Below are 26,318 nucleotides of genomic sequence, written 5' to 3'. Positions count from 1 at the left end.
ATGTCTATTTAACTCCTTTAATAAAAAATAAATTTCTTATACTCGTATGTATATTTAAACCTTTATATAAATGTATTAGGTACTCATAACGATATATGTAACAGATGTTGGAGGCCCGTAGAACAGGAAAAATGCGTAATAACGGCATTTGTGACGTTCCACGAAAAAAGGTACCTTATGGCGGCTGGCGCTTACGTCGCATAGCGCCGCGATAATATTGGAGCGGCGTTAATAATAGCGTAAGCGCCAACCGCCATAACGTACCTTTTTCCGTGGGACATCACATTTGATGTAACAGTGTAAGGCTGCGGTCACACTGCGAGGGAAGCCAGCAAACGAAAAGTTTCCCGTGAAAAATACAACCGCAAGCGTAAAAAAACTGTTTATCATTTATAAAAAATAAATACATTTAACTGAATATTATAAACCTACAGTTAAAGTGAAGAAAAATATTGAGCACTAAAATCGGCTCTCGATAAAATTTCAAGCAAGTGGAAATCTCGTTTTCAAAAACAATAGACATTTTATAAATGTGGCGACAAAATTACAAGATACTTTTGCGTTTTAAATTAACATGTAAAAAACCTTTTAACTTAAGCATATAGAAAGTCGTCAGTTGGTAAGATCTTTCATCCCGTCGGCCATTTTGTTGACAATGCTGCGTTCGGTGGGCTTGAAGACGTGCACGACGGCGTCGCTAGCGTCGCTCAGCGTCTTCACCATGTCGTTCCAAGCGCCTTTCATCGACTCCATGATGTCGCGCTTCTCTCGGACGGGCGAGGCCGACACGAGAGCGAAGAAGACCTGTTAAATACATTATTAATATGTCTTTTTGTACAATACTTTACTACTACTACTAGGTACATTTTAATATGGAATTAATTGTTCATGTAAGTATAATGTAATAAGCAAAAGAAAGTACTAACGCGAGTTTATTCCTGTGATTTCTCTTTCAGCTAAACTCATTAAAATGAACTAAACCTAGCCCTAGCCTCGGTACAGTCGATATCAAAGATATGTTTTCACTTTTGCACCTTACTCCTTTGTAATAAGGCGAAAAGTGTAAACATATCTTTGACGTCGACTGTACAAATAGTACTGATATTGACTGAACTAACATGACAAATACGAACGTTTCCGAGAAAATACGATGGGAAACAATTATGCACTACATCTACATGCATCGGTAATTTTATTTAAGTAGTATTATTAAGATCTGCATGTGCGAGTGTCCAGTAAAGGTGACAGTCCATTTCCAACGACAGCTGCAATACTGTTAATTTTACTATGGAAATTGACAATAACAGCGACTCGTTCAGTACTAGTAATGCAGCTGCGGTTAGAAATGGAATGTTACCCTAAAGGGCCTAGCACTAGTCTGTGTTAAATTGAATAATTAGCATGTTTTATGAGTAGGTAATTCATGCTCGATAACTGTTTCGTAGAATTTTTGTTCGATGTTGCGTTTGCCGAAATTTCATAAGTCCGAATGCATTTTTTAAGCGTTTCAAAATGATCGTGCAGAAGCCATTTAACGTATGTTAGCCTATATTCTGTTATTTCGGGGAACTACGAGGTTTTAAAAAAAGAACTATTTCGGTCAAAAAATACATATACAGTGGTACAACTAAACGAAATTAATAACTAGCTTAAATCTAAAATAGGCCCCTGAGGCATTGTACCAAGGATGCTGGCGGCATTTCCCCGCTGTATCGCAATACTGATACGTTGTGCGAGGTAGCCGCCAGCTCTTTCGGTCAAATGAAAATTTGGCATATGAATCGGACGAAAATTCTTCCGAAGTGAAAATTACCGAAACAAATAACACGTCAAGGATATGAGTCATCTCAGATATAATTGCATAAATAAAACCATTTTGTAGTACAACTTGTTTCCCAGAAATTAAATAAATATCTATTTAATTTTAACACAGATATATATAAGATACACAGACTTTAGTCCAGTACCTACTGCCACTATGGTCTAAAAGTTCAACACGTAATTAAGTATCAATTTCAAACCCCCTTAATAAAAAAGAAATCTTTTATACCATTTTTCTTCCTTTCATGAAAATATTTTATCTCAAAGTTGCGACATTCAAATAAAATTCACGCCTGAACGAAGATATTAGTTATGTTTGGACCATAGTTGGGAGCTTCTGAACTATAGTTGGATAATTCTACGGTATTTAAAGGAACACTTACAATGCACACCAAGATTGTTAATCGGTAATCCATGGTCGAAGATATCCTTAAACACAGGCAATTCAGTCAAAACAAAAGAATGCTCGACAGTGTCCTCTTTTATGTACAGCAGGCCCGAAGTTTTAGTCGCTACTGGTTCTGGATACAATGGATCAACAGGATGCTCCGATTTTGCTCGTATCACGCACGTGTGTCATAGTAATCAGCCGACGAAATTGCAGGACAATGGACGGGGCTGGAGCAAAACAACCAGTGATGGGCACACGCATCTTACTCGATATATCATCTCATCGAAATCGATACGATATAAAGATGACGTTCTTATGTACGAATCATCATTTGATATTTACCAGTCGCTTTTCGGTGAAGGAAAACATCGTGAGGAAACCGGGCTAATCCCAATAAGGCCTAGTTTACCCTCTGGGTTGGAAGGTCAGATAGCAGTCGCTTTCGTAAAAACTAGTGCCTACGTCAAATCATGGGATTAGTTGTCAAGCGGACCCCAGGCTCTCATGAGCCGTGGCAAAATGCCGGGATAACGCGAGGAAGAAGAAGATAAAGATGACGTTCTGATGTAAACTGCAGCTGTATTACTGTTGCAGCGCCATTGCTACCAATTTCCTTGACTAAATGAGTGACGTTCGCCGCCACATTACTGCCGCGATTATGACGTTCATTCCGTCACTAATCGTATCAATGGAATTGTCAGCGGCGGCAACAACGACACCGCAACAGTAACGCTGCTGCAGTTGGTATCCGAACGTCACATTAAGGCTTGTTCCCGGTTCATAACAACTTCATAACTAGTATTGGGACTGCTAAGAAGATTCCAGCAAACCATTACGCATTCTTAGTCTATCATCGGAGCCAAACCAGTAGTAAAAGTCTGCTAGTTATGTAACTTGGCTTTGTACGGGGAAGAAGCTGATTTGAAATCGATTATTGACTCTAAATACTTAGGTAACAAGTAAACTGTTAAAGTAGGTACCTACTTGAATCCCGATCCTTATCATTAAAAATAAAATAATTATAAGCCCGTATAATATATGCTGGGCATATACTTTATTTCATGCACAAGAGGGTGCACACTTTCATGATGCAACCACACCAGACCTATTCCATGAACATTAAAAGACCTTTAATTGAATTTTAAGTGGAAAAGTTATTACGAAATCAATTTAAACGGTTGTAATTTTTTTATTTATGATGGTACGGTAATCCAGCAATGGACATTACTACGTGTTACTACCGACTCCGTTCATTTTATACAAACATTAGTGTTTAACATAATATTGTTAGAACTATCTTTCCCGCACGCGGAACAATGGTGTTCCGGACATTTCAAAGGCGTAGGTACACGGGGCCGAACTCATCGTAGTGTTATTCTCTTTATTCTTTTTATTTCTAAGGTTAAGTTAAATATAAAAACACATACAAAAACGACCGCAGGCGGACGAGACGGCTGTAGTTAGGGCCGCAGAGAGAGGAACCGAGGGACTATCTTCGCCGTATCCAAGACTAATACCGCCTGCATCTGACCCTTGGGCCAGCCACATAGCGAGAGTCTCTCAAGCTCTTTCCAATGAGACCATTCGCTGAAACAACTAATTGTAGGAACCACAGAGGTTCCAACCCGCACTGGCGTGATCGGGAAAATGATCGTCGAAACAACATCCCATATGGCGGGTATTTAGTGCCAAGTCTAGGAACCGTAAATATGAATGCTTTTGGTAATTTCCTCGTGTAAGTAAATTATGAGTTTGATTATTGAAAATGTGGCGATAATTATGTTAAGTGCATAATAGTATATGTGACAGATCAAATAAATACGAATAGATTCATCGATGCCAGTCTAGAGTTCGAGTTTGATTCATCATTTCAGCCTATATACGTCCCACTGCTGAGCACAGGCCTCCTCTCATGCGCGAGAGGGCTTGGGCTATAGTCCCCACGCTAGCTCAATGAGTTTGATTAAGACTAGAATAAATAAACAAATGGTCAGTGTGGCATAAACCGGTCATGTTCATACATCACTATTCCACATTGGCTACGCACGAAGCAGTTTGCCACACGACACACCTGATTAACGTGGTGTGGGCGAGGCAGATTGACTTGTGGCCATCATGGAGGAAATCAGAGGAAGTCGATCGTTACGGTGACTTCGCAATACACATTATTTGTCCTGCACCTAATATGTAAGTTTGGGAGACCACAACATTATTTTTAGGTAGGTGTATTAAGAAAAAGCGGCCAAGTGCGAGTCGGACTCGCCCATGAAGGGTTCCGTAACAGCAAAAAGAATAGATGGTATAGAGGGATCCTGTCATAGTAAATTTTGCAGTCAAAATAAATTTACTGCCATCTATCGACACACGACTGTAATGTACATATGGTAACAGCACCAGTTATGGGACATTTTAGAGGAAATTTGGAGTATTTATGATATATCCCTTATACATGTAAATGGTCTACCGCTTAACGTGTTAAAAGATGAAATTCATATCCGTCTTTCATGTTTTAGGCGTGTTGTATCAAAGACACTGCAATAAGTTTCCACATACTTAACAAATTCAAACTATGTTTTTTTTTCTCCAGTCATGGACACCAAAGCTCCAGTAATGGGCCCCCAGTAATGGACGTGGATCCAGTAATGGGCCCCCTATAATGGACATTGCACATAATTTAAACGGTTTCATATAAATTATAAAAATATATATATATAATATTTCTATTCCATTTTTTTCCGAATGAATGCCAAAATTTTTCTTATTTTTAAATATACACAAAAAATTAAAATGTCATGAAAAAGCCCTACTATTCCTCGTTATAAAAAGTATACATATTGCAGATTTATGTTTAAAAATATAGAGAGAAAAAAAACCGGGCAAGTGCGAGTCGGACTCGCGCACAAAGGGTTCCGTACCATAATGCAAAAAAAAAACAAAAAAAAAACGGTCACCCATCCAAGTACTGACCACTCCCGACGTTGCTTAACTTTGGTAAAAAATCACGTTTGTTGTATGGGAGCCCCATTTAAATCTTTATTTTATTCTGTTTTTAGTATTTGTTGTTATAGCGGCAACAGAAATACATCATCATTTCATGTACATATATGTTTATTTTTTATATCAAATTCTATAAAGTTATGTACTCACTGAGTATAATTGCATGAATTCTATAGTAATTTAAATTGTATTTTCTTAATTACTCGTAATGCATGTTAATTATAAGATGTAATAATGTTTTGAAAAGATGTGTCCCGCCGAGTTTGTTGCCGGTCCCATATTGGGATACCCTCCTCCAATTGAGGGGGGATTTAAATCTTCTCGGGGCAGAGGTGTACGGTTGGAGCCGGTAAAGGTTTATTTGACGTTCATAAGAGCATTGTAATATGCCTACTTGAATAAACTATTTTTTATCTTTATCTTTATCTTTATCATCTGTGAAAATTTCAACTGTCTAGCTATCACGGTTCGTGAGATACAGCCTGGTGACAGACGGACGGACGGACAGCGAAGTCTTAGTAATAGGGTCCCGTTTTACCCTTTGGGTACGGAACCCTAAAAATGAAATGTAGACCTACTTTCGACCACCAGCTCACTGAATAGTATACAAAGATATGAGTTGCAGCTATAAGAGTTACGGCGTTTGATGATAATGAGATACCCTTTAGCTGAGTGAGTCCTTAGAACCCTTAGATCATTTTAGGAACGGGAGCCACCTTGATTTTCGGTGCGGTGTGGTTGAAAGGGTGGGGATGATTTGTCTCATACAATCATAAATTTATGAAAGCATCTGTTTAGGTTTCTGCATTAAGTTTGGTGTCATTATCGAGTAAATTAAACGAAAAAATAGAGAAACGTTACATTATTTCATATTTTAAAGAATTTACTACCTATACATATGATATGATCTAATTTAATTTTTTTGTGCTACATTAATCTAGATGCTTTTATATGAATTTTAATGTAATATTATTTAATTTTATTGAATTTGCATGTTTCCTGTATTATAGTAATATAGTGACAATGCTAATTTTAGAGGAGCGGGATTTCCTGCCACAAGTATTTCATATTGTTACTAGGAAATTCCAACCTTGACTCTTATTTTGTAAATGATAAGAACGAAATAAATCATTTTCATTTTTTTTTCTTTTCTTTTCATTTCATTTCACATATATTTGTAAACACTCTTTAACATTGCTTATGCTCGGCGCACAACGTAATCTGATTTAAGGGACGTAGCTATACGGAGGAAAATAATTTAAATACTAGTCAATATTTACATTATTATTTTGTACTCTGATTGTCTGTCTTTTGATTTATTCGAAAATGCCACCAAACTTATTGCAGGAACCTAAATAGGTGCTTGCATTAACTTATGATTGTATGGGACAAATCACCCCACCTTTCATCCCGACCGTATCAAAAATCAAGGTTTATCTCCTTCCTAAAATGATCTAAGGGTTCTAAGGACTCACTATGTATAATAAAAAGGGATCTCATCATCAAGCGCCGTAAACTGCTTAGCTGTAGCCTACATCGTTGTATCTTGTTTAATGATTAGTCGAAAGTATATATTTAATTTTTTTGTTCACATTAATTGAAAATAAATATGACATATGTATACTTTTTATAATGAGAAATAGTAGGGGGTCATTCCATTGTGACGGGTGACACATGGTGGTGGGACATTTATACTCTTTTTTGCCTACACTTTGCTTTATTTCTGCCAAACGGCAACGATTTACGTATTGAATATGACATTATCACATACTTGAATAGTCATTGCATACTGTACCATCGAAAAAAGTATGAAAATGTCATTATTATTGTGAGAAATTGATGGTATAAGAAGTGTGACGGGTGGGACTTCAAAGTGCCTCTCCTCTTCGAGTTGGCTTACACCATTCGCAATTGGTAAGAAACTATGAAACTTTTGTTCAACAACCTATTTTTATATAGATCCTGATATTGTATAGATTAGGTATTAGTATAATTTACGCAAATAACTCGAAAAACAAAAATAATTTTGCTTCTCAATGCTTGTGACGGGTGGGACAGTACTTTGTGACGGGTGGGACGAGGAACATTTGGGCATACAAATGTATGAAAAATATAAACACAGTTCTTTTGTATTTACTTTAAATCAGGTCTTTAATTAATTATTTAATGTTACAAGTAATCAATTCAGTAGTTTTCTTAGAGCAATAAGCCAAAAAAAAAATTTTTTCTTTTCAATGTTTACAGGTTGGGAAAATTGATAATACAGTCTATTACCACATACTTTTATCAGCGGTTCAGGTAAAATGTCTAAAATTTGACTAGTTTTAATGAAAGAGACATCTTCCTCAGTTTCCTTTCCGTAGCATTAATTGTGTTCTAAAAAGGAATATTACCACCAAATTAAGCAATATAACACATATTATTTGCTTTAGTATAACCCAGCTACGTTTAAATAAAGTTAAAACAACGATTTTATACTCACTAAGTCAGTTTTATCAGATAACCCATTTTGCTCACCCGTCACTGTGACGGGTGGGACATACTTTGAAAAGTGTTAAAATCGATTTTTATTTAAAAATGCAACACATTTTTTAGCTAAAATAATCGCCCTCAACCTAATTGTTACTTTCACAAAGTAAGACAACAAGAGGTTAGATATTTTCAGGTTAAACAAGAAAAAACATTGTTTTACTGTGACGGGCGGGACATGAGTTAAGCATTTTGTAGAAGTCCAATAAATCCTAACCATGAAACTTTATTTATAATTACTTACCACTGGTTTAAACTGCGTTAAATATATTTTCTTTCACACGTGTCACTTTCTCCGTAATGTTCAGAAAAGGCGCGAAACAGTGCTGCCAACTTAGAGTAAAAATAGGCTACCATATACAACTGGCGCTAGGGGTACGTTCAGACGCGATAAAATGCAAAAAAAATGATATAAATTAAGTTATTTATTTTTTATGACTATGCTGTCGGTTTCGCTGGAATGACCCTAGGGCTTTTTCATGAAATTTTTATTTTTTGTGTGTATATTAAAATAAACAAAATATAGGCTTTTATTCGGAATAAAATATTTTTTTTTTGTTTTTTTCAAATTACTGATATGAAACCGTATAAATTAAATATCATGAACGAATTTAGCATCCTTAAGTTACACGAAAATGATACCAAACTTGACCACATAGCAAAACTTTATTTTTTACAATTTTCAGGGGGGCACCCCTCCCTTAAGCCAACATTTTGCATCAAAAATTCGATTGGCTCCCCTTCGTAAATCAATCTGTGAGTCAAAAGGAGCAACTCTGCAAAAGGAAATTCCATCATCATCATTTGCCGTATAATTAAGTGAACACCAGGGACTATCTTCTAAACTTAGAGTTAATTTGGCAAAATCTTTCCTCAGTGGCTTATTCATGTCACAACGTATTAAATTCAGCGCCATCTGTTAGTTTACCAGGGTACTCAATTGTGGTAGCACATATTTGAAAAAAGTTTGCCCCTCCTTCCTAAGTAGCGCCATAAGATTCAGGGGCAAACTTAAGTGGGTTTAAGAACACTTATCGAGTGTTGTGGCTACCCCCCCTTTTAAAGGTTGAATTTTTATAATCCCCTGGCCGGGGATTATCTCGATAGATTAGTAAAGTTTTCATCAAAATCCGTTCAGCCGTTTTCACGTGATGCGCGTTCAAATAAACAGACAAAAATTCAAAAAACTTTTGGAACGTGTTCTGTTATCGATTCTAAGTATCCCCAGCCAATTTTTTTTTTTCAAATATCTTCCATAACAGGCCTATTCGGATTTCGAGATAATCACAACATCTAGAGACGATTTAGAGATCAACTAGATCTACATTAGATATCGACTAGATTTGACTTGGATATCAAAGTCATAACTTGTCAAAATCGTTCAAGAGGACCTCCAGAATCGCGGAAACGTCAAATTTGACATATCTATCTTACAAATATCTTTAAATTATCCATATCGTAACTTGTTAAAGTCTAGTAGAAATCTGATTCATTTTCCAAATCGAGCCGTAAGTGTCTTAACCTGTACATGCCATGCCGTAGGTAAATGTCATACTTACACAAATTGACTAAGCCCCACAGTAAGCTCAATTAAGCCTTGCGTTGCGGGGTACTTAGACAACGATATATATCATCATCATCATCATTAACTTAAGAGGTATTCTCTTGTCGGTGGAGTATCTTCCAGCTTTCCCTATCCTGCGCCAGGTCTTTGACTTTTTGGTACGACACGACCCCCACTTTTTCTTTCACTTGCTCCAAAAAGCTGCGTCTGGGTTTTCCTCGTCCCCGCTTGTGTCCTATCCGCCCCTCCAGGATAGTTTTAAAGAAGTGGTCGTGTCGTATTAAGTGTCCAATCATTTTTCCGCGTCTATTTTCGATGGTGTTCAGGATAGCTCTCCTTTCATTCACTCTTCTTAGCACCTCCTCATTCGTTATCTTGTCTCTCCAACTAATGCCTTCCATACGCCTCCAGCACCACATTTTAAATGCTTCCATTCTCTTTCTATCTCTTAGGGTCATTGTCCACGATTCACTTCCATATAGGGCTTCCAACGATATATATATAATATAAAAATACTTAAATAAATAAAAAATACCCATGACTCAGGAACAAACTTCCGTGCTCACCACACTAACAAAATGCCCTTACCTGGAAATTATACACCCCTTTGAATGCTTCTAAAGACAAAAAATATATTTATTTATTATACAAAAGGTTAATGGTAATCATACAAAAGTAACTTAAATATATCTAAATATTAAAATATTTTAATCTAAAAGACCTCCGCGGGCTGTACCGGGTGCAAAGGTGCCCATGATACTTGCCGCGTTACCACGTTGAATAGCGATGGCCAGCCTTTGCACCGGGTACGAGCGCGCGAGCATCAGAGGTTCTCTCCCTGATTCTACCTCCCACCTCCCTTATAAAAGCTATGGCATCAGACCCCCAACACCCCGTTACCTCGAAGGCGAGTGGCACAAAATAATAATTCTCCTCAAGGTCGGAGTATATTATGTGCTTTCTTAACGCTGCCAGCTCTGCCGCAGCGCCTGCTGTCTGCACCGTCCGGTTAAGGTGTGAGGCGGCGAAAGTGTCCCACAGTAGGCACATTCCTTTCTGCCACGGTACCAAAGTTAACCCGTCCGGCCGTTTGCCATCGGTGCGACAGAGGCCAGGTGGTTCAAGAACACACGGTATGTTCGCGGATATTAGGGCCCTCCGGACGATGACGTTAAGCGCGTGGTGTCTGGGTAATCTCCCTGAACAGCGACAGCAACTCAAAGCGTGATGGCCATTAGCTTCCACCGTGGAGCCGCAGATGCATTTGTGAGGTATACAAACATCGCAGCCCAGGCGGAGAGCTACAGCCACACGCATTGAGTCACTGTCGAGGAGTGTTCCCAGATGAGGGGAAGGCAAAGCCTGTAACCACGCTCCCGCTTCTACCTTTGACACCGACCGGAGTCTTGCCAAATCCACACCCGTAGCAGTACTCAAACAACTTTTCCTCTCTGGAATATCCTGAGATTATTGAAAACATTATTGAGAATAATTTAAAACAATTTGTTGTATATCAACCACAGCTATGCCCCTGCGTTGAATTTGTAGAATTTATAATTATTATAATATAAGACTTAGTACCATTGTATTTTTTTTTACGAAATCTGTTTTTCGCGCAAGTCAAACGCATGGCTATGATTAATACAAAAATATTTTCCTTTACATCAATACCCAGAGAGGAATATGTATTAGTATGTTTATTCGGCTGTCCCCTTTCCTAGTAAGATGTATATGTTATGATGTTAAAATATTGCCAAAGCAGGTTGCTTGCCCTGACACATCTGATAGTCACTGTAGATACATATGCGGGTACTACAAGTTGTATATTACAATATGTCTTGAGCTTGAGACATAAAACATATGATACGATCTAACTTCACTTCAGGTGGTTTAACTAAACATCCCGCAGACTTTCGCTTTTAACTTATCAAATGATTTTAATAATTTGTATTTCACGCACTCCCAAAATTTTATGACATTTTCTCCTACATTCTCGAATTCCTGTAAGAAAAAAAATACAGAATTACGTTCCTAAAATGCAAATAAATAGGCACGCGATGGAAAAACTTAATTCGTTTAATTTCCCAACCTAACAATTAGCAACTGTGCGTTTGGCCAACAAATTTAAAAGGACACTTTTTAAAACGCAACGTTTTAGGTAGCAGAAGGACTTCGTAAGTCGTAAGTCTACGAAGTAGCACGATGCAAATAAATGTTTGGTGACCAAATGACCAAGTTGTTATCCTAGCAAACTCCTCCTCGCTTCGCTCGTTGTCGCACCTATTTTCACTCCGTCACATGACTAGGCGTTATTATATTAATACAGATTTAGCTAATTGAATTATTTGGCGAATCAAATGTCTTCCTAATCGTACGTAATAATCCTGGAGGGGCGGATAGGACACAAGTGGGGAAGAGGAAAACCCAGACGCAGCGTTTTGGAGTAAGTGAAAGAAAGAGTGGGGGTCGTGTCGTATCAAAAAGTCAAAGAGCTGGAGCAAGAGAAGGAAAGCTGGGAGATACTCCACCGACAAAAGAATAACTCTTAACAATTTTTCTACCAAATAAAACGTAACGTAACGTAAAAAATTGCTTACTATCGGTTGCTATAAGTAAGTCATCTGCGAAATTGGTTGGCAAGTGAAATTCGGACAACAAAACTTCGGCGAAAAGGCGGAACACCCAAAAATAGTTTTAGATACTTACGTTAGTCTTAATATCCGCCGTATTATCTCTAAGTTGAACTTGCCCAGGATCTCCTTGAACCATTTGTGCACTGTATGCATTCTCCGGTGCCTGCTGACCTCGCCAAAAACAAGTGTCGCTGTCACTCTCTTTCTGCAAAAGAGGTATTAAAATTTTGGGACAATCCATCTTAAAATACAGCCCATCATGTTATTGCCGATCTCAAAACTCTTTCGGTTTTGACTTTGAGCATTTATTAACCGGAGTCGCCTTTAAGAGCTTACCCCTCTGCCAAAAAACTTGCACAATAAAATTGTGCAAACTTTTGTATGGACTGACGTTTATCTGACATGGCTATTTGTACAAATAGCCATATATTTGACGTGCCCTTCCCCTGCAAAAATCAACAGAAAGTTTTGTACAGAAAATAACAGACATGGCGTCTCCAGTTACTAAATATACTCTAAGTCAAAACCAGACGATCAAACAGAACATCGCGGCGCCATAAATCGTTATGCCGTCGACACGGAAATATTATTTATTTTATAAGGAATCATAGTCGTCCTAATACACGACCTTAGCGAGGAGTGGTTCGAAAAACGAAATCTTGAGGGTTAGAATCACGGGGGTTAGTCAAACTTTGCTACCGAGTGAAACGTATTTTACAACTGTAAAGCGTTACAAAAATCAAAACCAAGCACAAAGTAGTAATTTTTTTCCAGAAATACACTTTTATTTTATTATATTTTGTAACACGCGTAATTGTTTTGTGACAATTCAGATATTTGTATAAATTTGTCATTACAATTTAGCCACTTGTAAATTTTATGATATGCCCAAATGTAAATTATACAAAATATATTATGTGTAACTTGCCACTTGTAAATTGTGCTGGTAAGATTTGTGGGCGAGGCCGCAGGTGGTTTTTACAGCCTTTGATCTGATATGATCGTCACTCTGCGAAGTGCTTTCACCATGGGATTAAAAAACCTCAAAATCGATATAATCTGTGTTTGCCCATAGATATGATTTATAAATATTTGAGGGTAACCTTACGCGGATCAGCTTAGCTCCAAAGTACAAGCTTTGTGTAGGGGAGACCGACGTGAGTTGTGACGGAGGAGAGTTGTGACATCGTTGATTTTTTGGAATCTGTTAACTAAAAACAAGGTCGCATAGCGCGCGTTTGTTAGTTCAAGTTACGAGCTAACAAGCGCACACTGTTGCGAGCTCGCTAACAGTCATTAGATTCCCAAAAATCGACAATGTCACAACTCTCCTCTGTCACAACTCACCTCGGTCTCCCCTACACAAAGCTTGTACTATGCGTACTAGGTGACTATATACACGGTCTAACATGAGGAAATCGAATAATTTTAACAGCGTATTCCTGATCATATTTAGAGACAAAAATGTCCTATAAACTTTTTTGAACTTCGCCTACTTAATTAAAAAAAAAACAGTTTTTATTGTTACATAGTGTAAAAGGCTTTTCTGATAGTTTTGTTGCTGCATAGTCTAAATATCCTTATTGATAGATGTCAAAAAGTTACAAGTAACACTTTGCAAAATGTAGGTTTTACGAAAAAAAATGTAAAGATCAATTTTAAGCAATAATTTTACCAATGACATTTATTTCTTATGTACAAATACGTTCAAAAAATTGAAAAAACAAACCAAAAAATTTTTTTTTGTCAAAATTGACCTAAACTTATATTATTTTTTTTCCTTCTTTTGACCTCAGAAATGCGTGGTTAAAATTATTCGGTTTCCTCATGTTACACCGTGTATATTACACACTTATTCTGCATGAACTACCTACTCATCACCTCGCGGTCTGGCTTAAGTTTGAAACTCTATAGCTGTCACTTACCTGAGGATGCAGAATTGTAGGCTGAGTAACAGCAGCCGCATTTCCCCACGAAACTTGCGGGACCTGGGTCTTCAAGTTCGAATCGATCTCGGGGTTCTTAGTATCGGCAGTGTTTTGTTTATTCTCTGTATTTTGGGTCTCAACTACCCCGCCTTGGTGCTGAGGATCCTCGTAGACATTAATGCTGTAAGGAGCGGGCATCCCTCTAAGGTACGCCAACATTTTGGACTTATCACTCCGGTCTGGCAAAGCCTTGCCTTCCCATAATTGCTGGAAAATAATAACAAATAGGAAAATCGCTCCTTCACACTTAGTGAGAAAGCTTATTTTTTTAGCTTTTTTATTTTATCAATTCTAATTAAATACATTTAGTATTATATGGAAGGAAAGAAATTATAAATATTATCATAAATTGTTATAAATATTATCATAAATTGTTATAAATAGGTACATTTCAAGTTAGTAAAGTTTGAAAAGCCATCGTAGGTATGTTAAGTAACTTTGAATACCTACCTAGTTAACTTATTTGTATTTGCTGTACCCCACCCAGGGTCCATGTAATACCATAAGAAGTGTGTAACTACTACTTTAAAATAAACCTACCATGGATGGAAGTAAGAAATAAAAACAAACTGATAGGCATATCGCTAAGTACCTATAGGTATTACAAAAACATATTAACAATTTGAAAGAAGAAGAATTCACAACAAACAATATAATAAAGATGTGAGGCTGGATTGGTCTTACTTAAATAAAAGTAAACAAACAATTTGTACATTTTCGAGTAGTTATAACATTTATTGGTTAACCAACCGGTATCGTCTTGGGTCGTCCCATTCGTTTTTCGTCAAGTTCTTAAATTAGTCCTATTCTGCTTTCGTCACTCAAGCTACATTCGTCACAATCGTCGGTGGCTTTCAATGTAGAATGAGTGACGAAAGCAGAATAGGACTAATTTAAGAACTTGACGAAAAACGAATGGGACGACCCAAGACGATACCAACCAACCAAATACAAAAGTTCCTGGATCTGTCACTGAACGATCTGAGGAGCCATTTGAGGGTAGTTTTTTTTTTTAGATACCTAAAGATATAGACTATAGCGTTGTCAACGGCGCAGGTTTTCTGTTGAGCCAGCAAATTAAAGTAAGGCGGCAGGTATGATGGGCACCGTTGCACCCGTTACAACTAGCGGAGATCTTTTAGATTATAATATTTAGATATATTTAAGTTATTTTTGTATGATTTTATACAGGGTGGAAAGGCACGACGATCCTTTCTGCAAAAGGCGGATTGTTTAGCCTAAGCTCTATATTTTCTCCATAGAAACTATGTTAATATGGGCAACCGTTTCGAAATTATGGCCTTTTAAACATCCATGCAAAAAACTACTTTGTTCTAACCCTAACAGATGACCGGGTCAATTAACTTACTTGTAAACAATCAGTATACGACAGGAAATTGTACTAAGTTGTTGCCATCCAACTATTCTTAGGTCTGCTTACAACACGGTAAGAATCGTTGCAGGATTTTCGCTTTCTTAGTGGTTCCACTTGTTCAATACTTGAATGAAGTAGTTATGTTATTCCTTAATATTAATTATACTAACCACAACATTGTTTACAACGACAGATCAAATTGTGACATTGACAACCACTCAAAAGTACGCAATCCTCTTATAAATATCTCTGGTTTCCTTGACATAAAAAAGGTTTTAGTTTCTTAACACGTTTCACAAAATTATTTTCGAATAATTGGAAACTATCTAAAATAATAAAAAAATACAAGTATGTTCTGTTTAATGCACCAAATGAACTTGCAAAAATGAAATACTAAGAATAAATCAAGGATAAATACTTTTTTAAATAGGTACCTAACTAACAAACCTTCTTACGTGGTAGGAAAAAGACAAGACGTCTGATGTTTGAAATTAAATTGTCATTTAATTTTAATTATGTAATGTCATATTCTTCAAATAATAATGCCGTTGTTAGATGCTCGTCGTTATTTAAATTTGTCAGGCTGTGTAAAATATATGGTGTACCAAACTGAATGTGAAACTGTGGACGAAATGAGACATTAAAGGCTAATTGCTGCTTTTGACAATCTGCGGAGGAAAAATGACGAAGAGCATACACTATCGCATGGGCAATGTGCGCGGGCTCGGGTGCGGGCTGCGGCGTACATTATAAGACACGGAGGTGCATTTGAAAACCGTATGTGAGAGAAGATAGTGTTAAATATTGGCAAAAAGTAATTAATGTAATTATCTAAGAAAGTAATAAAATTGTTTGTAATATTTTTGCATTCATTTGATTTATTTGTCATTTATGCGTCATTCATACATCATTGCGATTCTGTCAACGATCGGAAAAAAGCGTAAAGTCCCGAGCTTTCCCGACGGAGATCCTTAACCTAGCCGTCATGTGCACATGCTACAGGGTTATCACCACAGTTAAAAAGTAGAAAATTTGGTATTTTTATTTTTTAATCAATGAACGATTCTTACCATTACCAATCTGCTCTGTATCACTTAAACGACCTAAAACTTCCGGGAAGGATCGTCGTGCCTTTCCACCCATCAAATTATGACGTATAAATAACATTTGCACTGCGTGGGCTATCAAAATCGCTGCAGACTTTTCTGGGTCTGGTGTATATCATTAACCTTTTGTATAATAGCGGAAGCAGTTATAAAGTTGACCCAAAAATTTTTTATTAAGCTATGAGCTTCATCACATATGTTCCTTGAGTAATTCTAAGCATTTCAAGCCTGGGAGCCAATAAGAAATGTGTGTCTACTCGGATTTGTAATGGATTCAAACTTTCAACCCCTTTTTAACCCTGTTAGGGGATGAATTTTACAAAACGCTGAAATTACTTTTCCTGTCTTTTAATAATATCCCCAAATACAAAGATTCAAGTCCCGCGTTCGAAAATTTTTTTGATATCCATACAAACTTTCAACTCCTTTTTCACCACCTTAGGGGATGAATTTTCAAAAACGCTGAAATTAGTTTTCTTGTATTTTAATAATATATCGTTTTACGAAGTTTCAAATTCCTAGCTTAAAATAAAACTTGAACCCCATACAAACTTTCATCCCCTTTTTAACCCCCTTAGGGGTTGAATTTCTCAAAATCGCTTCTTATCTCTTGTACACTTTATAAATGTAATCTAGTGTGCAAATTTCAACTTTCTATCTTTTGTAGTTTCGGCTCCGCGTAGCAAAAATCTCCAACCAAATTTTTCACCTTTTTACGTTTTTCTTGTAAAATTACTATGAAATTGAAAAAACAAATATCAGCAATGAATTCTACGTCTTTGGTTTATACGAAAATGATACCAAACTTGCCCTAGTACCCACCAGGATCAGAGTAGTTTTTTTTTAAAGATGACGGATGGCGGCCGTCTTTGTACCCCACCCTCCCCCCCACTTCACGCTAGAAATGCTTAGAATTACTCAAATATCAGATGTGATGAAGCTCATAGCTTAATAAAATTTTTTTGGGTCATGTATGGCAGCGTTACATAACTGACTCCAGTATAAATAAATTATTTTTGTTAAAAACAAAGAGTAAAAAGTGGAGTGACCCATTCTTTTATAAAGTCAGACCAATAAAAGTTTGCGGCGGATTTGAGAGCCCACGCAGTGCAACTGTTATTTTAAACGCCAAACTTCTATGAAATTATTACGTATAAATAACACTGGCACTGCGTGGATTATCAAATCCGCTGCAGACTTTTCTTGGTCCGACTCTACTGGCTTTTAACAGCGCTAACCTTAATCTTAATGGAATCAGGAGATGGAGTATAACCGTATTGGTCAGTGGTCACTTTGGCGTCGATGGTACTTTCAGACTTCAATTTTCCCCTCAAATACATAAGCATTTTATTTTTATCCATTTTGTCTGGTATAGAGAACTTATCGAAGACTGATTCTGATAATGATTGACTGAATACATTCTGAAAAAAGGTAGGTTGGTAAAGTATATTTTATTAAGAACCTATTTATTACAAAACCAATCCAAACGTTGCAACTAACTCCAGACACAAGACTAGGACCTAGGCTAGTGTTGCAGCCACAGTTACAGTCTGGAACATATTTTGGCAAATAAACAATTATTTCGGATTAAATATACAATCAATTTAAGTATAATTAAAAAGTACTTAATTTACTTAATACTAACCTATTTAATATACGGCGACATTGATAGAAGAACATAACCCGGTTTATACAATGAAGTAAACGGTCGTGTGGATTTAGAAGACAAACAAATTGACTTGCTTACCAGAATTAATAAAACGGTCATTCCGCGCACCATGTCTATCTTTAATATGTATTGGAAGCTGCAAATGTAAATGTAATCCTTCAGATAGGTACTCATGTATAATTGTATATGTAACAGATCAAATAAATACGAATAGATTTAGTGTTAGACCGTAAAAAGTCTTCAGCGATTTTGATAGCCCACGCAGTGCAAGTGTCATTTTAAACGTCAAACTTCTATGAAATTATGACGGATAAACAACACTTACGCTGGGTGGGCTATCAAATCCGCTGCAGGCTTTTATTGGTGCAACTATATCGATTCAAGTCTAAAGTTTGAGTTAGTTTAAATGGACAGTGTGGCATAAACCGGTCATGTTCATCCATCACTACGCAACATTGGCTACGCACGAAACAGTTTGCCACACGACACACCTGATTATCGTGGTGTGGGCGAGGCAGATTGACTTGTGGCCATCATGGGGGAAATCAGAGGAAGTCGATCGTTACGGTGACTTCGCAATACACATTATTTGTCCTGCACCTAATGTTTGTTTCGGAAACTAGCTGACGATAAAGACGGATGGCACATCGCGTAGATATAAAAATAACTGTTTTAGAATCACTATTTCTTGCACAACATTAATAAGAGTAATAAGGTAATAAGACAGGAGGAATAAGTCTATTTAAACAGATACAGGAACCGTCTAATGAGAATTGGTTAAAAGTTTGACGTTAAAGTTTAGCGCTTAATTAATAATATGTAGAGGAGAAGTGGCATGAAGGAGCCAGGTTTTGAAAGAGCCATTGGCATTATTTTGGTAGTATTCGGGCGAATTTTGTTAAATGTTTGTTGTTGTCGGAATACAACGAGTATAGCGTAATATTCTCATTAAAATAATAAAAGTTAGTACAAAATTCGTTCCAAAACTACCAAAATAACGCAACTGGCTCTTTCTTCCTTCCTGGCTCATTCATGCCACTCTTCCCCTATAAACGGATCGCGCTGTTTTTTTTTAATCGTGCAGAAAACAAATGCCATGTATTTCGTCTATCAAATATTTACGATTGTCATTAAAATAGAACACAACATTATTTTTAAGTAGGTGTATAAGAAAAAGGTAAAGGGGCCCCTGGATAATGTTGTCTGGAGTTGAACAGACCTTCACTTTTTATTCTGTAAAACGACTTACTCGGACCAGTTTCCGCGTGACCTAAAATTATCCACAGATGTTACGGATCCTGAGAACACACGTATATTGGTTATCACTGACGATGAACTCGATAAGAAAAGAGAATAGCTCTAGTCGACCAAATACCTAATTCAATCAAGGTAATTGACTTGCACTGGCTCGTCCCCCAGCCGACGAGACTCAATGACTTATGACAGTTATGACTGAACGTTGTTATGACCTAGCCAAGAATGCTTGAATGAATAAGTGAATAACATTACACATTTACTTCCTTTTTTACAACGCAGTAAAAGAAAACAGGACAGGAGTGACATAAACAAATAGGTAAATATTATAGGACATTCTTACACAAATTGTCTAAGTCCCGCAGTAAGCTCAATAAGCCTTGCGTTGCGGGGTACTTATAGTTCGTTTTTTTTAGCATTAGAAAGAACTTGCAAGAAGGTAAGCGATCTTGACATGACTTTTAATTGAAAAACGCTTTTTAAAAATCAGTAACTATTACTTATGAAAGCAGAAGAATATAAATGATCGTATTAGATTCATAATTGTTACATATTCGCCGTAACTTATTTTTAAAATGTGTTTTTCAATTAAAAGACACATCAAGATTGTTTACCTTATTTCTAATGCTAAAAAAGAACTATAGACAACGATATATATAATATAAAAATACTTTAATAAATAGAAAATGCCCATGACTCAGAAATAAACATCCGTGCTCATCACACGAACGTATGCCCTGGAAATCATACACCCCTTTGAATCCTCCTAAAGTAGAATTAAAGAAATAACGACATTAGGTTATCAGCCGTATTCGAACAATGAGATACGTCAAAGACTAGATATTGAAACGATATGGATTAGATATGTCAGTGTCAAACAAGTGTCAAAGGTGACGTTGTTGTTTGAAGAAATGTCAATTCTAATCCATATCGTTTCAATATCTAGTATTTGACGTATCTCATTGTTCGAATACAGCTGTATATTTTAAAAAGTGTACAAAGTCAAATATTTTTTTCCAGATTTTTCTTCAACCTAGTGTTTTCCCGGCCTAGCGCTAAGGTCCGCTTCCCTACTCAATAATCTCCACTGTGCTCAAGTGCAAGTTAAATAATAATCTTCCACATTATACTTATACAAATGTATTTAAAAACAAATTAATAATAATAATAATAATGCAGGGCAGCTTGTGGCGAGCTGTTGGGGAGTAACGACCCCACGGACCCGAGTGCTCCCGAGAGTCGGTCAGGGTCTCCGTCTCCGGCGTGTCTTCGTCGGCCGGAGTGGACCCCAAGGGGACCCGCAGGACTCTCAGCTCTGGCTTGCCTTAATTGGCCGTCCAGAGAGGAGTCGTTAGAGCTATATGCTCCAGGGGTGGAAGTGAAAGATGCATAAGACGCGAGTTGGCACAGTGGCTATTAATTAACAGCCACTGGGTAGAAAGCGGCGCACACCTCTCGACACCCCTGAGCCGCTCACACCGATGTTGCTCCTGGTCGTCTTTACGACGGCAGTTTCAGGGGCCCATCTAGTCAGCGGCGAGTCACCGCCTGCCTCGATGACGGTGTTAACATTGTTATGGCAGGTGTCCGGACCTCTTTTACAATAGCCCAGTCTCATTGTCCACCCAAACTTCAATCCATAGACCGGTATACTGTTCTCTTTTTCTACAATAGTCCCAATGCCTGCTGAGACCGGTTCACGGGTGTCTATTGTTGCACCTGTGAACGGGTTCCAGCAGGCGTTCTACATGACATAAAAGCTTTCCAAGGGGCCTCTACGTGTTGGATCTGTGTCCCCACGCAAGCCTATCAAAAAACCGGGATTATAGGCCCGTGATATCCAAGGAGATACAAATAATAATAAGTGGCGAGCTGTTGGGGAGTAACGACCCCACGGACCCGAGTGCTCCCGAGAGTCGGTCAGGGTCTCCGTCTCCGGCGTGTCTTCGTCGGTCGGAGTGGACCCCAAGGAGACCCGCAGGACTCTCAGCTCTGGCTTGCCTTCATTGGCCGTCCAGAGAGGAGTCGCTAGAGCTATATGCTCCAGGGGTGGAAGTGAAAGATGCATAAGACGCGAGTTGGCACAGTGGCTGGTAACAGCCACTGGGTAGAAAGCGGCGCACACCTCTCGACACCCCTGAGCCGCCTACACCAGTGTTGCTCCTGGTCGTCTTTACGACGACAGTTTCAGGGGCCCACCTAGTTAGTGGCAAGTCACCGCCTGCCTCGATAACGTGTAGAAGCATTGTTATGGCAGGTGTCCGGACCTCTCTGCAATAGCCCAATCTTTTGACCAGCCAAACTTCAACACCATAACCGGCACTCTTCTCCACTGTATTTACAATAGCTCCTATGCCAGCTGGGACCGATTTACGGGTATCTATTTGTACCCGTGGATGGGTTCTAGCTGGTGTATTACATAACATCAAACTTGTCTTAAAGGGCCTCTGTGCTGTTGGCTTCGGCCCCACGCATGCCTCCCAAAGGTCCGGGACCCCATGGTCCCGAGATATGGAAAGACATACAAATAATAATAATATATCATTTATTTCAGAATTAAATTATTCCATATAAGTACACTTAAATAAAACTTAAACTCTATATACATCAATACATTTACAAACTACACTTAAAAACTAGGTGGACCACATGTAGTGCATCTTGTTCCAGGAGTAATGGAAGGGACTATCTTCCCGTCCTGCCACTGTTTCCAGGAGACTGTTGGGGCTACCGGCGATACGTCTCAGCAGGGACGCGACACGTTTTCGCATTATCGCGTGAAAGCCATCCGTGCGCGCCTCCGCGAACATGCCTGACGCACTGCAATGCCGCGGGAGCCCCAACAGCATCCTGAAAGCGTTGTTATATTGGACGCGCAGGGCGTTGTAGGTTTTTTGAGTATAGTTGATCCATAGACTGCAAGTGTAAAATGACTGACAGTATGCCCTAAATAGGGTAATTTTAACGTTTCTGTTACACCTAGCAAATCTACGGATCAACATGTTACTCCTCACCGCCAGCGCCCTGCGTTCCCTTTCGATGTCCATGTTGTCTGTGAGGGATGACGTAACCCAGTGCCCCAGGTATTTAAATTCTTCGACTATCTTGAGAGGAGTGTTGCCAAGTTTAACCTGAGGGGTACGCGGGTAGCTCTTAGTACCCGCTTTAAAAACTAACAACTCACTCTTCGAGGCATTGTACCTGAGGCCATGAGAATCCGCATACCGCTCACATATCGTCAACAGGTCTTGTATGCCACTGATTGATGGACTCAGCAACACCATGTCGTCTGCGTAGCTTATGTTATTTATAAATTTACCGCCCACTGAGCATCCGACCATGGCATTGCTGAGCTCACCAATCAGGCGATCTATATACAAGCTGAAGAGCTTAGGTGACGTGAGCCCCCCCTGCCTCACCCCGCACTCCAACCTGTAAGCATCAGACAATGAATCTGCCCACTTGACAACATTATATTGATGACCATACCAGTACTTGAACATTTCAATCAGCTGACTGGGCAATTAAAACTTTAATTTCTAAACGCAAATATCCAAAACGTCTCTTTTGTTAAGACTAAAGTGGAAAACCCGCGCGAAATAGCCTTTTATTTTTTTAATTTTTATTCTTTTTTTTATTCAAACGTACGTTAGTCCTCATTTTCTTCTCTGGAATATCCTTAGATTATAGAAAACATTATTGAAAATATTTTCAAACAATTTAGTTGTATATCAACCATAGCTATGCCAGTGCGTTCGAATTTATAATTATTATATGTAATATAAGACTTAGGGCCATTTAATTTTTTTTTTGAAATCTGTTTTTCGCGCAAGTCAAACGCATAGCTATGATTAATACACATCCAATTATGTAAATCAATATCCAGAGAGGAAAATTTGTATGGTGATTCGGGTGTCCCCATTCCTAGTAAGATCTACATGTATGATATTAAAATATCGCCAAAGCAGCTTGCTCGGACTGACACATCTGATAGCCTCCTGGGACTACATGTACATTACAATGTACATAAGTTGCATTTCATTTGTTTCATTGCTTTTTAAAACAAACGAAATTCGTTGTAATTTACTTATTGAATAAGGTTCAAATTAAAAATTCGAAAACTGTATAGGTATGGTGGGTTTTACGAGGATAGTCACTGTAGATGTACATTGGGCAGGTAGGTACTATAAGTTGTATAATACAATATACATAATTATCTTCAGACATTACGAGTATACAGTCATATGATAGGATCTAACTTCACTTCAGGTTTATGGCTTACTAGCTGTTGCCCGCGACTTCGTCCGCGTGGAATCTTATCTTCAACATTTTACATCTTTAGTACCTATAATTTTCATATCCAAGCAATGTTGAAATTAAGTACTTTTCTTTTTTAGCAAGGTGTATGAAGTTTTAAGTCAAGTGGTTTTTGATGTTGGTTGCTGACATTACTTTTTTTGTATTCTCATAATAGGTACCTATGCCCTTATACAAAGATTCAAATTCGGCACTCACAAAATATCTGATCTCCATACAAACTTTCAACCCCGTTTTCACCACCATAGGGGATGAATTTTCAAAAACGCTATTAGTTTTCTTGCATTTTAATTTAAAACGTTTTTACAAAGTTTCAAGTTCCTTGCTTAAAATAAAATTTGCACCCGCAGACGAACTTTCATCCCCTTTGCTAAGCCCCCTCAGGGGTTGAAATTCCAAAAACGTTGCAATTACTTTTTTTTGTAATCGGCTATTATGCCTTTCTAAGAAGTTTGAAAACCATTTGTAATGGATTCAAACTTTTAACCCCTTTTTAACCATGTTAGGGGATGAAATTTACAAAACGCTATAATTACTTTTCCTGTCTTCTAATAATATCCCTAAATACAAAGATTCAAGTCCCACACTCGAAAAAATGTTTAATATCCATACAAACTTTCAACCCCTTTTTCACCACCTTAGGGGATGAATTTTCAAAAACGCTGAAATTAGTTTTCTTGTATTTTAATAATATATCTTTTAACGAAGTTTCAAATTCCTAGCTCAAAAGAAAACTTTAACCCCATACAAACTTTCATCCCCTTTTTAACCCTGTTAGGGGATGAATTTTACAAAACGCTGAAATTACTTTTATTGTCTTTTAATAATATCCCCAAATACAAAGATTCAAGTCCCGCGTTCGAAAAAAATTTTGATATCCATACAAACTTTCAACCCCTTTTTCACCACCTTGGGGGATGAATTTTCTAAAACGCTGAAATTAGTTTTCTTGTTTTTGAATTTTATACGTTTTTACAAAGTTTCAAGTTCCTAGCTTAAAATAAAATTTGCACCCGAAGACGAACTTTCATCCCCTTTTTAACCCCCTTAGGGGTTGAATTTCCAAAAACGTTGCAATCACTTTTTTTTCTTATCGGCTATTATGCCTTTCTACGAAGTTTCAAAGCATTTGTAATGGATTAAAATTTCAACCCCTTTTTAACCCTGTTAGGGTATGAATTTTACAAAACGCTGAAATTACTTTTCCTGTTTTCTAATAAAATCCCTAAATACAAAGATTCAAGTCCACCACTCGGAAAAAATTTTGATATCCATACAAACTTTCAACCCCTTTTTCACCACCTCAGGGGATGAATTTTCAAAAACGCTGAAATTAGTTTTCTTGTATTTTAATAATATATCTTTTTACGACGTTTCAAATTCCTAGCTTAAAAAAAACTTTAACCCCATACTAACTTTCATCCCCTTTTTAACCCCCTTAGGGGTTGAATTTCTCAAAATCGCTTCTTATCTCTTGTACACTTTATAAATGCAATCTGGTGTGCAAATTTCAACTTTCTGGCTTTTGTAGTTTCGGCTCTGCGTTGATGAATCAGTCAGTCAGTCAGTCAGTCAGTCAGTCAGTCAGTCAGGACACTTGCATTTATATATATAGATAGATTATTATGTGTTTTGTGATGACCAATTTCCTTTTAAATTTGACGATGCGTGTTGCGGATGATATATGTGAAAATATACATTTTATTTTGACGAAACCTGAGGTGGATGAGCTATCTGTATGATGACGAAGCCTGCGCTGTGGATCTGAAGGTACATTGCTGTTATTATTACTTATGTTGTTTTTTTTGGGTCAATAAATTGATTTTGGAGTTTCTTCAGATGGTTAAACCCAACTTCCCGCAGATGTCACCTTTTACCTTATCAAAGGATTTAAACAATTTGTATTTCACGCACTCCCAAAATTTTATGACATTGTCAGGAATATCCTCCCACTCCTGTAAGAAAAAAAACAGAATCTCGTATTAAAATTCCTAAAATCCAAATAAATAGGCACGCGATGAAAAAACTTAATTCTTTTAATTTCCCAACCTAACAGTTAGCAACTGTAAGCTTGGCCAATAACTTTAAAAGGACACTTTTTAAAACGCAACGTTATAGGTAGCAAAAGGACTTCGTAAGTCTATGAAATAGCACGATGCAAATAAATGTTTGGTGACCAAATGACCAAGTTATGCTAACACGCTCCTCCTCACTTCGCTCGTCGTCGCACCTATTTTCACTCCGTCAAATGACTAGGCGTTATTGTATTAATAACGATTTGGCTAATTAAATTATTTGGCGAGTCAAATGTATTCCTAATCGTACCTAATAATAATCTGCTTAACAATATTTCTACCAAGTAAAACGTAACGTAACGTAAAAATTTGCCGAATGTTGGTTGCTAAAGTAAATTATCTGCGAAATGTTGGTTGGCAAGTGACATTCGGACAATAAAACTTCGGTGAAAAGACAGAACACCCAAAAAAGGTTTTAGGTACTTACTCCGAACCCCTTAGTTGCATTATATTTAAGTTGAACTAGTCCATGATCCTCTTGAACTAATTGTGAGTGGTGTGAATTCTTCGGTGGATGCTGACTGCGCCAAAAACTAGTGTCACTGTCACTCTCTTTCTGCAAAATAGATGTTTAAGACAATCCATCATAAAATACATTT

The 26,318-nt window shown here is 37.6% G+C and overlaps 3 protein-coding genes across 4 annotated transcripts in view; all 3 read right to left on the bottom strand.

Moving 5' to 3' along the window:
• LOC134671863 (ejaculatory bulb-specific protein 3-like) overlaps positions 1–7,754 on the bottom strand; it is a 46,830-nt gene extending 39,076 nt beyond the window's left edge. Inside the window, exon 1 of the mRNA XM_063529720.1 lies at positions 7,749–7,754. The gene's annotated coding sequence lies outside the window, so the exon portion shown is untranslated. The remainder of the gene's footprint in view (positions 1–7,748) is intronic.
• Positions 368–3,316, bottom strand: LOC134671871 (uncharacterized). Of its 2 annotated transcripts, none has more exons than XM_063529729.1 (3): positions 3,197–3,316; positions 2,205–2,439; positions 368–804 (listed from the first exon to the last, which is right to left on the bottom strand). In XM_063529729.1, exons 2-3 carry the CDS (start codon positions 2,235–2,237, stop codon positions 613–615), a joined length of 225 nt encoding a protein of 74 aa, XP_063385799.1. In that variant the 5' UTR covers positions 2,238–2,439; positions 3,197–3,316; the 3' UTR covers positions 368–612. The 2 variants fall into 2 exon arrangements, with proteins under 2 accessions (XP_063385799.1, XP_063385800.1); XM_063529730.1 differs by having other exon boundaries at positions 3,193–3,210.
• Positions 7,755–21,963: 14,209 nt separating the features above from the next.
• On the bottom strand, positions 21,964–22,830 carry LOC134672211 (uncharacterized). The gene has a single exon (XM_063530112.1). It carries the CDS (start codon positions 22,828–22,830, stop codon positions 21,964–21,966), a length of 867 nt encoding a protein of 288 aa, XP_063386182.1.
• Positions 22,831–26,318: the final 3,488 nt, after the last annotated feature.

This window comes from Cydia fagiglandana, chromosome 16, assembly GCF_963556715.1.
Source record: "Cydia fagiglandana chromosome 16, ilCydFagi1.1, whole genome shotgun sequence".
NCBI classification, from domain to species: Eukaryota; Metazoa; Arthropoda; class Insecta; order Lepidoptera; family Tortricidae; genus Cydia; species Cydia fagiglandana.
Note: the sequence above shows the minus strand (reverse complement) of the source record. Positions and strands in the feature narration are given on the sequence as shown.